Raw genomic sequence first — 14,395 nt, 5'->3', positions numbered from 1 at the left:
TAATAGTTGTAGAGTCACCTATAGCTGTTTAAAATATCAGATTTTAAAATTAGTAAAAAGGTTTAATAAAGTGGCCAGTAGCTTTCTTATATACCAGTAATACTCAGATGGGGGTGTGGAAAAGTTACTTTGAAAATCAATAGTAGTGGCAACAATAATAACATGAAATGCTTAGAAATAAACTAATAAGAAATGCATGGGATACGTGAATAAAGTGACCAAACTTTAGTAAGAGGTATAAAAGACGATTTTGAGTAATTATAGAAAAATTTCTGGATAAGAATACCTAATATTGTAGAGATTTCAGGTCTATTCAGATTAATTTGCAGATTTGCCTTAATCCCAGTATAAAATTTACTCATTTTTTTTGAGTGATAGAATGATCTGCAAGAATAAATATAGCCTAGAACAGTTATGGCCATTTTTAAAAGAAGCATAATGAAGGAGTTTTAATAGAATGGGAAATTCCTTGCCAGGTATTAACTGATAGTCTTTATTACAATTTGGTTTCAGTACAAGATTTGAGACACCTATGTTTTAGTTCTATGCAAGATTTTAAATATAAATGGACAGTTTTAGAGCTCCAAATAAGCCCTTTTTATATAAAATAACTTTTATTTCTACTAAAGTAAACATAATAAGTCAATGGAGAAGTTATTGATTATTTAGTATCTAATGCTGGGAAAATTAGCTATTGGGAAAGGGGAGGGATCAGGCTATATCCTCACCTTGAATTTGAATAAATTCCAGAAGGAATAAGTGGTGAATGCTAAAAAGAAAAACATAATCAGAAGAAATACATAGGTAGAAATCAACAGTAGACTCTTAAAACACTTTCTAAAGCTAAATGCAATGTAAAAATAAGAGGACAAAATAGATAATATTTTATTATGTAAAAATGTAAAAACATTTCTATGTCAAAACATAAGAGATAAAGGACACTTTAGCAAAAACTATATGCCACATATAATAGACAGCAGGTTGCCCTCACTATATAAATAGTTCTTACAAATAAGAAAAACACTTAACATCCCAATAAAAAAGGGCAAATGTGAACAAATAAACCCATAAGGAAATGTGAATAAAAAATGTATATAGAAAATGTGCCAATATAAATTAAAATAGTACAGATTAAATAATGATGAAATATCATTTTTACTCCTATCAAAATAAGAAAGATTAAAATTTAATATTTACAGTTGGTAACAGTATGACAATGGATGCGTTCATGTATCACATACTGACAGGTGTGTTGAAGCATTGTGGACATTTTGGAAAATTAAGTTTTTTACTATTTGAACCAATAATTCTAGTGATCTATCCTACCAGAGTTAAGATACATATGTCATGTATTGCTGTATACCAGATCAAAACTTAGTAGCTTAAAACAATTATTTATTGTCTTACAATTTCTCTGGGTCAGAGATTCCTCTGCAACTAGCTGGGTGCGTCTGACTCAGGATCCCTCACAATGCTGCAGTCAAGGTTTTGGCCAGGGCTGCAGTCATCTTAAGGCTTGACTGGGGCAGGATTCACTTCCAGGCTATTGACTGGCTATTTTTCCAGGCTATTTTTGCTAGCTGTTGACTGAACACATCAGTTCCTTGCCACATGGGTCTCTCCATGGGAGCTACTTAGAGCATGGCAGCTTACTTTCTTGAGGAAAAAGTGGAAGTCCTATTCTTTTTGTAACCTAATTTTGGAAGTGACATCTCCTCACTTCTGCTCTTGCCTGTTTGCTAGAAGAAAGCACGAGGTCCAGCCCACACTCTAGGGGAAGGGATCACACATTGACATGAATACCAGGAGATCAGGTCATTAGGAATATTTTAGATGTTGCCTAACACAGAGGTTAATATCCAACAGATGTCATCATAATTTTAGAATTTTTTAATAATAGCCAAAAATAAATGTAATTACATATATACAAAAAATGAAGCAATGTAAATATTCTACAGTAGGAGCGGTTAAATTGTGCTACATTCAGGCAATGGTAGTATAATTGCATAATAATGATAATTTTCACCTTTTTTGAGTGTCAGTCATATGCCAGGTATTTCCTAGATACTTTAGAAATATTTCTGATCCTGGGCCGGGCGCGGTGGCTCAAGCCTGTAATCCCAGCACTTTGGGAGGCCGAGGCGGGCGGATCACGAGGTCAGGAGATCGAGACCATCCTGGCTAACACGGTGAAACCCCGTCTCTACTAAAAAAATACAAAAAAAAAACTAGCCGGGCGAGGTGGCGGGTGCCTGTAGTCCCAGCTACTCGGGAGGCTGAGGCAGGAGAATGGCGTAAACCCGGGAGGCGGAGCTTGCAGTGAGCTGAGATCCGGCCACTGCACTCCAGCCCGGGCGACAGAGCGAGACTCCGTCTCAAAAAAAAAAAAAAAAAAAAAAAAAAAAGAAATATTTCTGATCCTAACAACAGCCATCTAAGCTGGTGATGATTTTCATTTTACAAATGAAAAAACTGATAGTTAGCACTTTGGGAGACTGAGGTGGGCGAATTGCCTGAGCTCAGGAATTCAAGACCAGCCTGGGCAACACGGTGAAACCCTGTCTCTACTAAAATACGAAAAAGTAGGGCCGGGCGCGGTGACTCACGCCTATAATCCCAGTACTTTAGGAGGCCAAGGCAGGGGCATCACGATGTCAGGAGATTGAGAACATCCCGGCTAACATGGTGAAACCGCATCTCTACTAAAAATACAGAAAATTAGCCGGGTGTGGTGGCAGGCGTCTGTAGTCCCAGCTACTCGGGAGACTGAGGCAGGAGAATGGCATGAACTGGGGAGGCGGAGCTTGCAGTGAGCTGAAATCAGTCCGCTGCACTCCAGCTGGGGCGACAGAGCAAGACTGTGTCTCAAAAAAAAAAAAAAAAAGTGGTGTGGCGGCGTGCGCCTGTAGGCCCAGCTACAGGGGAGGCTGGGGCAGAAAAATTTCTTGAACCCAGGTGGCGGAGGTTGCAGTGAACCCAGGTCGCACCACTACACTCAACCCCGGGCGACAGAGCGAGACTCTGTCTCCAAACAAAACAAAACAGATATTTAGAGACAGAGTAGCTTATTGAATTCTCAGCACCAGAATGCCATTCTAGGGTTATCTGGCTTCAAAGCCCAGCGACCACACTGCTATTTAAGAATGCTTTTGAAGAATATTTAATGATATGAGGAAGACTTACAAAACTGTTTTTACAAAGTTATCTATGTGTGGATTTTATTTACATGAAAGAAAAAGTCACAAATGTTATCTTTTGATGATACTATAATAGAATATTAAAATTTACTTTTATTTCATTCTAAATATTCTACATTCTGCATGTATTCTCTTTATAATCTTTTTGTAAATTCAGGATACTGTTGTAAAGATGTCAGCTCCTTCCCAAGGAAATACCACTAGTTAGATTTATACACACATTTTTTTATGTTGAATTGAAATTTTACTTGGTAATGAATCATTCCCTTTAATCTACTCTTCTAGATTACTGATCTCTCATTACCCAACTATCTGATGGCATCTTCGGTTGGACTGCTTCCTACCCAGCTTCTGAATTCTTACTTGGGTACCACCCTGCGGACAATGGAAGATGTCATTGCAGAACAGAGTGTTAGTGGATATTTTGTTTTTTGTTTACAGGTGAGTTTAAGGCCAAGGGTTGTCTCTTTTTTTCTCTTTTTCTTTTGGTATGGCATTGCTGATTTGAGAGATTTCATTGAAAATAATAGGAGGGTTTTTCCATTTTAGATTTTTTTTTCTTGGTTCTTTTGGTACTACCTCATATTTTGACAACACTAAAATTTTTAATTGTGTGGATATATGCAAGTGTGTAGAACTGATACAGAAAAATCCTCTTAAAGAGGCAAAAAAGAGGCCGGGCGCGGTGGCTCAAGCCTGTAATCCCAGCACTTTGGGAGGCCGAGACGGGCGGATCACGAGGTCAGGAGATTGAGACCATCCTGGCTAACACGGTGAAACCCCGTCTCTACTAAAAATACGAAAAACTAGCCGGGCGAGGTGGCGGGCGCCTGTGGTCCCAGCTACTCGGGAGGCTGAGGCAGGAGAATGGCGTAAACCCGGGAGGCGGAGCTTGCAGTGAGCTGAGATCCGGCCACTGCACTCCAGACCGGGCGACAGAGCAAGACTCCGTCTCAAAAAAAAAAAAAAAAAAAAAAAGAGGCAAAAAAGAATGACAAAAATAAGATTATTTTTGCAGTGATTATTTTCAGTCATCACAAATCAAATACTGTATTTTGACTTTGTGTGAAATGTGCCTGAAAATAATTTTAGTAAGGTTGGGCAGAGTTGAGTGTTTATCTTGTTACTTTATATTCAAATTATTGAAACTCACCTGTTTGTATTTTTTAAAGTATTATGTTGACAATGTAAATTTCTTTCTAGTACAGTTTGATGTGAAACAAAAGATTGTTTTAAAAAGTGTTACCTCATAAAAATGTCTAAGGTTTTCTATTACAAGTCCAAATAAGACTTGTGTAATGGATTATTATTACCATGCAAATTGTAATATAGTTTGGGGCACATAAAATTTTACATAAGAGGTTGATGAAAGAGGAAAATACTGCCACGTAGGCAGATTTCCTTAGAGCCTTTAAATTTGCATGCAGAAATAGTTAAAAATTTATTTGTGATTGATTTTATTCCTGAGATTTAACAAAATAGAAAATCGTAATTTTTCATGAACTAGTGAGATGATGATGATAGTTAACCTTTATTCCATGCTTTATATGCCACATATTGAAGCCCATTTAGTCCCTACAAAAACCCTAGGAGGTACAGATATTTATTATTTTGAGCTGGTTATTTATTATACATCTCTTCCCAAATCTGCATTCAGTGACATCACATTGATAGCTTGAAATTGCCCATGATGGGAATATTTACACCATGGGAAATGGCAAGTGCTGTAAATCAAGCCCCCTATCTCTGATCCACAAGAACTGGTTCACAAAGACACCATTAGATAGTAACTTGTTTAAAGTCCCCACTAATAAGTGTTAGAGCCAGGATTTGATCCAAGGTGGTTGGTTCTAGAGATCATGCTCAAAAACAGTAGAATATAGTCAGCCCTCTGTATCCATTGGTTCCACATTCATGGATTCAGCCAACTACAGATTAAAAATATTTGGGAAAAAAATTAAAAATAACAATATAACAATAAAAAAAGCACAAAAAAGCAATGTATTACAATAACTATTTATATAGCATTTACATCATATTAGGTATTATAAGTAATGTAGAACTCATTTAAAGCATATGGACAGATATGCAAAAGTTATATGCAACTACCATGCCATTTTATATAAGGGATTTGAGTATACGCAGATTTTGAAATCTGGGGGGATCCAGGAACCAATACCCCACAGATACACGGGACAACACTATACTCCTCTAAGCAAATAATACTAATGAGATGGTCCTCCAGACTTACTGGTCTTTTAACTTATTAGTTTTAACTGTTACTGAGTATATGGTGCCGTATTACAGATTTAATTTTGGTGGCATTATTCTCAAAGTTTTGAGACTCTATTGTGTTTAAAGTACTATGATAAAATAAAGCCAGAGTTAATTTTCTTTATGCTTACGAGGTACAAGTTTAGTACATAAAGTAAAACCATGAATATTTACATTGAAATATTGCCCAAATAAAGCTTATCAATAAGAGTCCTTGCTTTAAGAAAAATGTTGTAATATGTTTGATGTGTAGAGTCAGTTTTTTTCTTTTTTCCCCAGAGCTGTATTTTCTTTAGATAATCTGAATCTAAGTTAAATGTTTTTGTTACAGTTGGTTTATTTATATTAATAGAGCACGCTAATCATACAAAGTTAAACTTTCTATACATTATATCTACAGCACAGTATATAAATTAACATTTATGATCGTCCCAGAGTACTGTAAAATTATCTAATGTGTATCGCGTTCTCAGACTTTTTTAGTATGAAGTTAAGCATTTTTTTTTTAGTTTCCTGAAAATAAGTAATCTGTTTGAAACATTTTTTCCCTTTGACTTTACATTTGAGTAATTAGAATCCCTCATTGTTAATAGTTTGGAGAGAACTTTTACTATTTAAAACTTTTATGCGTCTTAGTAAATTACTCAACCATAGTCAATGAAGTTCATGGTACTTTTTAAACTATAGAATCTTCTTTTATTCAGTGATTTCTCACCCTTTGGTTAAGCTGGCAGATTTAAGCTTAGAATACAAAACAGTGGGGAGTCACATATTTCTTAGCCTAGGGATTTATGAAAAGAAGTGAAGACATGTTTACGCTTGCTTGATTTAATTGATATTAGTTACAGCCTAATTTGTATCAGGAGGCATTTAATGCAGCTTACAAAATATATACAAAAGAATAAGAAGATAGCTTAGGTTAAAGCTAGCAGAATAAGTATATTCATGAAATTCCTCATATTTTCTAGAAATGAGCCACAAATTTGCCTCTGAGTTTTATGGCTGCCAGCCTAAAATAAAGCAGTACAAAACAAATGTTCATAGGAAGCCACAACCATTTCTTGTATAGTTTGATTATCCCTTATCCGAAATGCTTGGGGCCAGAAATGTTTTAGATCTTGAATTTCCTCAGATTTTAGTATATTTACATTATGCTTACCTGTTGAGTATCCCTAATCTAAATATCTGGAATCTAAAGTGTTCGAATGAGCATTTTCTTTGAGTGTCTTGTTAGTGCTCAAAAACTTTTGGTTGGAGCCTTTGAGATCTGGGATTTCTGAATTAGGGATTCTCAACCTGTACTGAAATCCAGCTTAGATTCTGTGGTCTATTTAGTTACTCTTCCATGCCTGTTATTTTTCTATGTACCTACCAACCAAAACCATCCAAGTTTTATCTGCTTTACCCCTATTCTTTTGGGGAAGTCATGTAACCAAACAGATTGATATTTAACTCATGGTTGCAAATCTTCACTTAGTTTCTCAATACTACCCCACATCCTAGCTCTCTCCTTTGTCTTCTCACTACCCTGCTGTTGTCTTGAAATAGTTAGTTATTTTAAACTATCTTCACTTCTCCTCACAATTTTGACTCCTTCACCTGCCCGCCCTCTTTATTGTCAACAGATTACCTCTCTTGCTTAACAGAAAAATCAGAAGCCTTCAACTGAGAAACCCCTGAATTTTCATATAAGAAATCTGTTAACTTCTTATGTTCCCGCCCCTGCTTAGCCTGCTTTCCAGTTAGCATTAAGAGATGCCTGCCTTTCTGTGTGAGTCTTGACCTTCTGCCTGTGTTTGATTCTTTGATTTCATTTTAATAAGGAAACTTTTAAAAAAATTGTCTATACTTTGTTTCCATTTTCTAAATCCTTTTAACACTTCACTCGGCTAAGGAAGATGGGGACGGCATGTTGGGGGACAGTCCAAATCATCAGACCCTGGGATCAGAAGTGCAGCTGGGAAAGTCCCACTTAAAGATACAACCATTTCACCCTTGCTATCTGTGGCCCTGCCACTTCCTTCCCTCAAACTGCTCTTTTTAAGGCTGTCAGTAACCTTTTCTAAACGAAATGCACTTTCCAGTTCTCATCTAGCTTGACCTGTTAGCAGTCTAAGACTCTTGACAGGGTCTTCGTTATTAAAACACTCTTCCCTTAGTTTCTTTGATACCACTGTCTTAACTTTTTTTCCCACTTGCCTGGCTTATGCTTAACTTCTTCCTTTCACCCCTTATATCTGTGTTTTTGAAGATTCTAGCTTTAGTTTTCTAGTCCTACTCTGAAAACTTTTTTTTTTTAACAGCAAATCCAATTACTCTGATGGTTGCTAAGATGTGCAGTTGGGTAAAGATCCTCCCCCCCACCCTCATCCTACTCCCCAGCACTGTCTTTAGCTCAGTCCTCTTTCTGTAGCTTCAGACCTATTCAGTGACATCCATGAACTTTTTTGGATATCTAACAGGCACCTCGAATTCAGCATGTCTAAAACAGAATGTAACATTTAATTCACAACACACCCCTCCCAGTATTTTCTTCATCTCTTTAAATGGTGTTTCCGTTTATTGATATGTAGCAAACTTAGGAGTTTTCAGTAAATATATCTTGTTTCTTTTAAGAGAATTAACGGAAAGCAATCACAGAATTTAAAGACCCAGCTTTAAGATGACTAACTTATTTACAATTTTACTGAGTAATGGGTACTTATTTAATGGCACCGCCTAGTGCAAGTTCCAAGTTCCTCCCCTCTCACATTTACCATACCCAAAGTATGCTCTGCTTCTATTGTCTCCTCCCCAACCACCCTCAGCACTTGGATTTAAAATACTTTCCCCATAAAGCTTATGTTATAATTATGGGTAGATTTTATTGAAATTGTATTATATTTCAGTATCACTTTTGGTTACAGCAGACTTTGTAAACTTGCTGGAACATTAAATAACACCTGCTGTATTTGCTCCAAGTCCTAAAGAACTGATTTATAAATGAACTTTGGAATAAAACTCATTTAGAAAATGTACACTGCTTAGACATTCTGAGGAATTGTACATAGAATGTTAAAGTGGGCCGGGCGCTGTGGCTCACCCCTGTAATCGGCCACTTTGGGAGGCCGAGGCAGGCAGATCACGAGATCAGAAGTTCGAGACCAGCCTGGCCAACATGGTAAAACCCCGTCTCTACTGAGAACACAAAAATTAGCTGGGCATGGGAAGCATGCCTGTAATCCCAGCTACTGAGGAGGCTGAGACAGGAGAACTGCTTGAATCCATGAGGTGGAGGTTGTAGTGAGTTGAGATTGTGCCACTGCACTCTAGCCTGGGCGACAGAGCGAGACTCCATCTCAAAAAAAAAAAAAAAGGAAAAAAGTGCAGAGGGACCATAGCTTCCTATAAGACAATGAGAAACTGCAGCTTCCCTAAATCACATGACTAGTGAGTAGCTAAGCTAAGACTAGAAACCTGACTTTCAGTTTCATCGGTATGATTATTTTTTCTAGTATCCCTTTGACTAACATTTTAAAATAATCATCATATTTTCCTCTGATTTTGTTTTTTCCTAAGTGTAGGCAGTTTCTTGTTCACAATCTCTTGTTAATTTCTTTGGAAGTTTATTGGCATTTCATTTTTTTAAGTGGTCCATAATACTTTTAATTTTGTCTGCACCAGATAGTTCAGTGTAAATGGTAGTGCTTCTCACTAAGTGGGCTTAGAAATACCTATGGACATTTATAGTCATGCAAAGGTATAATACATTAATTATACCAACAAAGTTTAGCCAGCTGTTACCTCTGTTGTAGACATTTTTTATTCCTTGAAGAAAGATTTTTGGTATAAAGAGACAGGTTTGGCTTGTATCAAGTGAACCAAAAGGAATGTGTGTTTTCCTAATACCGTGTCATGGTTACCTGTAGACTTCGGTCCTCCACTCCCAGGAGAAGCAGCAAAGGAAAGAATAAACAATAACTGTATGTAAACTATTTAAAAATGTATAGCCTTTTACCTACCATCTTTGAGAAGCCCCTGGTTTGAAGCATTTCTAAGCCAAATGTTTATTGGATTTATTTATCTCTTTTTTTCTGTATAAAATATTGATAACTGTAATGTTTTATTTTTATTCACAGATTATTATAAGTATAGGCCTCATGTTTTATGTAGTTCATCGAGCTCAAGTGGAATTGAATGCAGCTATTGTAGCTTGTGAAATGGAACTGAAGTCCTCTCTGGTTAAAGGCAATCAACCAAATACCAGTGGCTCTTCATTCTACAACAAGAGGACCCTAACATTTTCTGGAGGTGGAATCAATGTTGTATGATTCTAATGAGATATGTGATTGTCAAGAGCCTAGTGTGCTCTCTAAGGTCTAGCAGTCACTTCACTAGTGGGCAGAGACAAGTTCTAATTGTATTACGGCACAAACAAAACTGACTCATTTTTAAATTGCACAATTTTTTTTTTTTTAAAGCAAGAATCATTTTCTGGATATGTAAGTGTAAATGTAGATGCAAATTTGGCTGCACCTCTATTGGCCTATAGGTCTGCACTTTAGTGTTTTTAATTGTTTTATTTCTGGGTATTTACGAACAGAGAAATAACCCAAATATTATTTCTGATTAGTGTCTTTATTTATAAATCCCATGAGTTGTTTGTATGCATATTTCCTACTTGTAAAGATGAGTAAAAGTATGCAGTTTTAAATGTATAATGTTATTGGATGTTCTTTGCTTTGGTAGTCTTTCCAGAAAGGATAAACAGTGGTTTTTGTTTTGTTTTGTTTTATTGTTTAAGTGGGACCACTTAGCTTCCCATTTCCTTACTAGTTAGAGAACAGACATTAATTTTCAGTGGAATGTATTTTTGCAGGCATCATGTTGTTACAGGGCCATTTACACCTATTCACAAAGCTTAAATCCTACCTTGTGGGACTGAAGTGCTCTTAAGATAACTGTTTATTTTCACTGTGTAATATGCAAAGCAAAAGGGAAATTATTTAGTGGGTAGTGACTCAAAATTAGAACTCCTGTTCTAATTCAGTTACATTGGCTTTACCCTCCTTAGATTTTTCATCAAAGGGCTGTCCCATTGCAATCTTACTAAAACATTTTGTTAAAATAAACTTTTTTCCTTTTTATATTAATAATTAGGCTTTTAAATAAAAATATTATTCGTTTAAAATGGTGGGCTTACCATCATTGAAGATGTCACTCAGGTGGCCTTGTTTGATCAAAACGCCTTTTTTAAAAACCAAGCTTTAAAAACATGTTTATAATTTCATGAAGTACATATATATTGTTCCCATAGTCTTCAGCTTTAAAACTATAAATATGATATTAAGTTAATGCCCAAATTTGTGTTATTTGCCCTACTTTAAGTAAGTTTATTTTCTTTGTTTTTTCGGTACTTTTCTCTGATAAGACTCAGGAATTCTGAAATGTGAAATTGTCTCAATTCTTTCTCTTGTAGCATGAATCAAATGTATTTATTAATAGCACTTATGACTATAGAATATAATTTGGCATATGATTCATATTACATATGTATTATTCATTTATTTTATTTTTAAAATGGTTTAATTATAAACTTAATGAGTTTTTTTAACAGATGAGATTATAGATATTAATGCAAATTTTCTGGTAGGTATCTCTTTTATTGCTATGACGATTCCAACTTATCAGAGACCTCCCATTTGCCTTTTCATTACGGTAAAAGCTTTGCCCTCATCTACTAAAGTACAAAGGAATTCTTTGGAAGCAGATTATTTTAGTCTTATGCTAGAGATGAATTTGTTCATTTTAATGGGTGATCTTTTTTCCCTATCAGGTGTAATTGCTTTCCTATCAGGTGTAATTGCTTTCCTTTCCTTTATAATGTGTAAGTTTTTTCATCTTTGACTAACAGTAAAGTTCATTTATATGTCCATACCAAGAAGACTTCAGTGCAAATACTTTGAGAGCACCTGGGTCTACAGGACATAATTGGCCTCCAAATCCTCCTTTCTTGTTAATAGTAGGAAAATAGATATAGTATTGGAATACCCTTATTCTTTTTTGAGTCCTAATTACTCATTTCTTTTTTTTTTTTCTTTCTTTCTTTTGAATCCTAGTTGCTGGTTTTTAATGATTTTAGTTTAACAATCCCAACCAACAATACATTTGATTTATTTTTTTCTGTCTAACCTGACAGTCTTTTTCGTGTGCTTCTTGTTTGTTGGTTAGTTTTTGTGAAAGGAATCATTATTTAAGATGACTATTTTCATACTTGTTTTACACTTCACGTATTTGGAAGTGCATTTATTTACTTAGCATTTGTGACTTGAATAATTTCACCAAATGAATACTTTTTGATAGTTATAATGAGTTCTAATTGTTACACTTTGCTTGGTACTTATAATAGATATGTAAAGGTAAAAGAAATAATTTTTCTGTATTCTGCCAATCTTAATTTTATATAATAAATCATCCATTTTTTTCTTAAAATAGTATGGATTGACTGTTTCTAAAATACCAATCTATGGCTGTGGTTTTTCTTTTCTTCAGCATTTCCAGCATCCAAGTAAACAGTAGTCCCTTACAGTCCTGCTACTTGATGGGTGAATTTGGTTGCTGGGTTTTTAGGTTGCATTCACAATAAATCATGCAAAGTATTGCCATGCCTTATTTACTCCATTTTTAATCCTGTATCCCAGATTTATGGCAGCAACACACATCTATAGGGTACTTTTATGTTGTCCAAATATTGCTGTTAGTCATATATACTTATAAAATGTCTCCAGTCATGTATATTTATAGAAATGAAATGTCAAATTTCTCAGACTGTTAAAGTGCAGTATAAAGTTGCTTAATACACACTTAAAAATGGTATATAATTTCTGAATCTTATGAAAGATGTGTTCTTTTTTAATTCTTTGGGCGTTTTCTTAAGTTTTACATATTTTTTTGGTTTATTGTTAATGATTTTGTTTACTCTTTGCCAAATTTTGTCATGTAGGTTATTTTATGATAGCACCTTTTAAAAGTGTATATACTAATTTACTAAGTATATTCATGTCCATTTTTATTTGATCATCTGATTTGTGAAATAACTTGAAATTTGTTCTGTTTGGTTTGTGAAAATAATATTATCAACTCTCTGTCATTAGAATGTGTATTTTATGTTCAGAAGTGACTGTGGGTTTATTCAGAGCCAGCCATTCTCTCCCTTGATGCACTTTGTAACCAGTTACAAATCCTTTTAGGTGGCTTTTGCCTGATAGGGTCAAGTGTATTACTATAAAACATTTTTCTTCTTGTGAAGCTATTAAATTCATTAGTTACTCTTATTTCCCCTTGTTGTAATTAAGTGGTGCAGGTACAAGCATATCCCCAGCATTCCTGTGTGTGAATGTGCACTGCTGATTTGGACTGTTCTTGAGAAAGGTGCTGTGACTTACATATGTCAATATTTGTTGGCTCTAGGGATATCTTTAGAATGCTTGAGCAAGTCGCTAGGTGTGTGCCAGGTTGGTGCAGGTAAACCCATGCTGTTCATAGCCAAGCAGCATTTGCAGAGAAAAGGAGAGTTTTACATAGACCCCAGGCAAAACAGTACTAACCTAGTTGATGGACTTGGTGGTGGAATTTTCACCAGGTTCAGCTGGAGGCTACTCACTATATCAGAATGATGCTCAGTATAACACTGTTTGATTTTTAGATTGGCCAATTTCTGTTGTAATCAAGTATTTAGTATATAATTTTTTAAAGTCATTGCTTTAATCTGAAAAGCCATTAGAAGGGAGAGGAATCACTGTTGACAGAATATTTAAAACTCAGGAGTTCAAATAACCTCACATATTGAACATAAACTGTTAACTTACTCCACAACTTAATTCTAACCTGATACTTATGAATTGCAAAATGATTGCTGCAAACTATTTTCTAAGGTGGCTGAAGATTTAAAATAGATCATTCTAAAGGGAAATCAGTAAAATGTCTTGATAATTGGTATCCAAATCACTTGTGTGCCTGAGAAAATAAAAGGTAATATTTTACTTCTCGCTTTTCTTTCTTTGTTTTTATATTTTAATGGATGTAGAGACATGACCCATGAGAAGGAGTGTTTCAGGGGATAGGGAGGATGTACTCCTAAAAATGAGAATGTTGATAATTGACGCTCCATGGGGTGGTTATGATTCTGGAAGAAGCCCTAAGGAGAAATGATTCTGACATCTTAAATTGGCACTCACTCCAGTTTTTTTCTACATCTTTAAGTCATGAAATGCCACCTGCCAAACAATTGTTATTCGTTCATCCCAGCTAGTGGCAATATTTACGATGCTTTTCATAATGTCAAAGGACTTTAACCAATATAATTTTCTGTTGATCTCTACCCTATTTCCATGACTGTTTCCTAAAAGCCACATTCCATTTGCCATAACATTTTCATCTTAGCACCAAGAACAATATTTGTCCTTGTTTATTTGTAGAAGCTCCAATACCATTGTACACCTTTTGTTAACCATTTTGGACCAAAATTATTTGCTAGTTTATAAAATGGGCCACAAGACGTAGCTACATGTTGCAGACTACTTTCACCCAGGTGGTGTAGAGGAACATTCGTCAGATAAGCATTTTGACATTGTGGTGTGCTTGTTATCCAAGGTTGTACGATACTGTCTGCCATGCTTGCTCTTCTGGGTTGACAGTGCCTATTAGCATCAGGAGTGTGGGGAAAGTATATATTAGTGGTATACTGTATTATAAGTTAAATATTTAACATTTATGGGGTAGCATTATATGCATGGTGATATTAAACAAGACATATATATATAGTAAATTTACATTTAAGCACTCTGCCAAGTTTCAACCAAGTTGATTATCCAAATTACTAACTGATATCACTGTCTTAAACGTGACTTAGTGTTCTATAAGGTCACTTGCTAGATGAAAGACTA

The 14,395-nt window shown here is 35.3% G+C and overlaps 1 protein-coding gene across 3 annotated transcripts in view; it reads left to right on the top strand.

Annotated features, from left to right (window-relative positions):
* The window catches only part of TMEM64 (transmembrane protein 64), a 54,357-nt gene that overhangs the window by 11,643 nt on the left and 28,319 nt on the right, over positions 1–14,395 (top strand). For 2 of the 3 annotated variants that reach the window (XM_033202630.1, XM_033202631.1), the window contains exons 2-3: positions 3,483–3,638; positions 9,590–9,761. In XM_033202630.1, the coding sequence (XP_033058521.1) occupies positions 3,483–3,638; positions 9,590–9,761 (328 nt within the window). Of the gene's footprint in view, positions 1–3,482; positions 3,639–9,589; positions 13,496–14,395 lie in introns of those variants that run through there. The other variant, XM_033202632.1, reaches the window with a different exon arrangement.

Source organism: Trachypithecus francoisi, unplaced genomic scaffold (genome assembly GCF_009764315.1).
Source record: "Trachypithecus francoisi isolate TF-2019V2 unplaced genomic scaffold, Tfra_2.0 Lachesis_group7, whole genome shotgun sequence".
NCBI classification, from domain to species: domain Eukaryota; kingdom Metazoa; phylum Chordata; class Mammalia; order Primates; family Cercopithecidae; genus Trachypithecus; species Trachypithecus francoisi.
The sequence above is the reverse complement of the archived record's forward strand: the minus strand, read 5'-3'. Positions and strand labels throughout refer to the sequence as shown.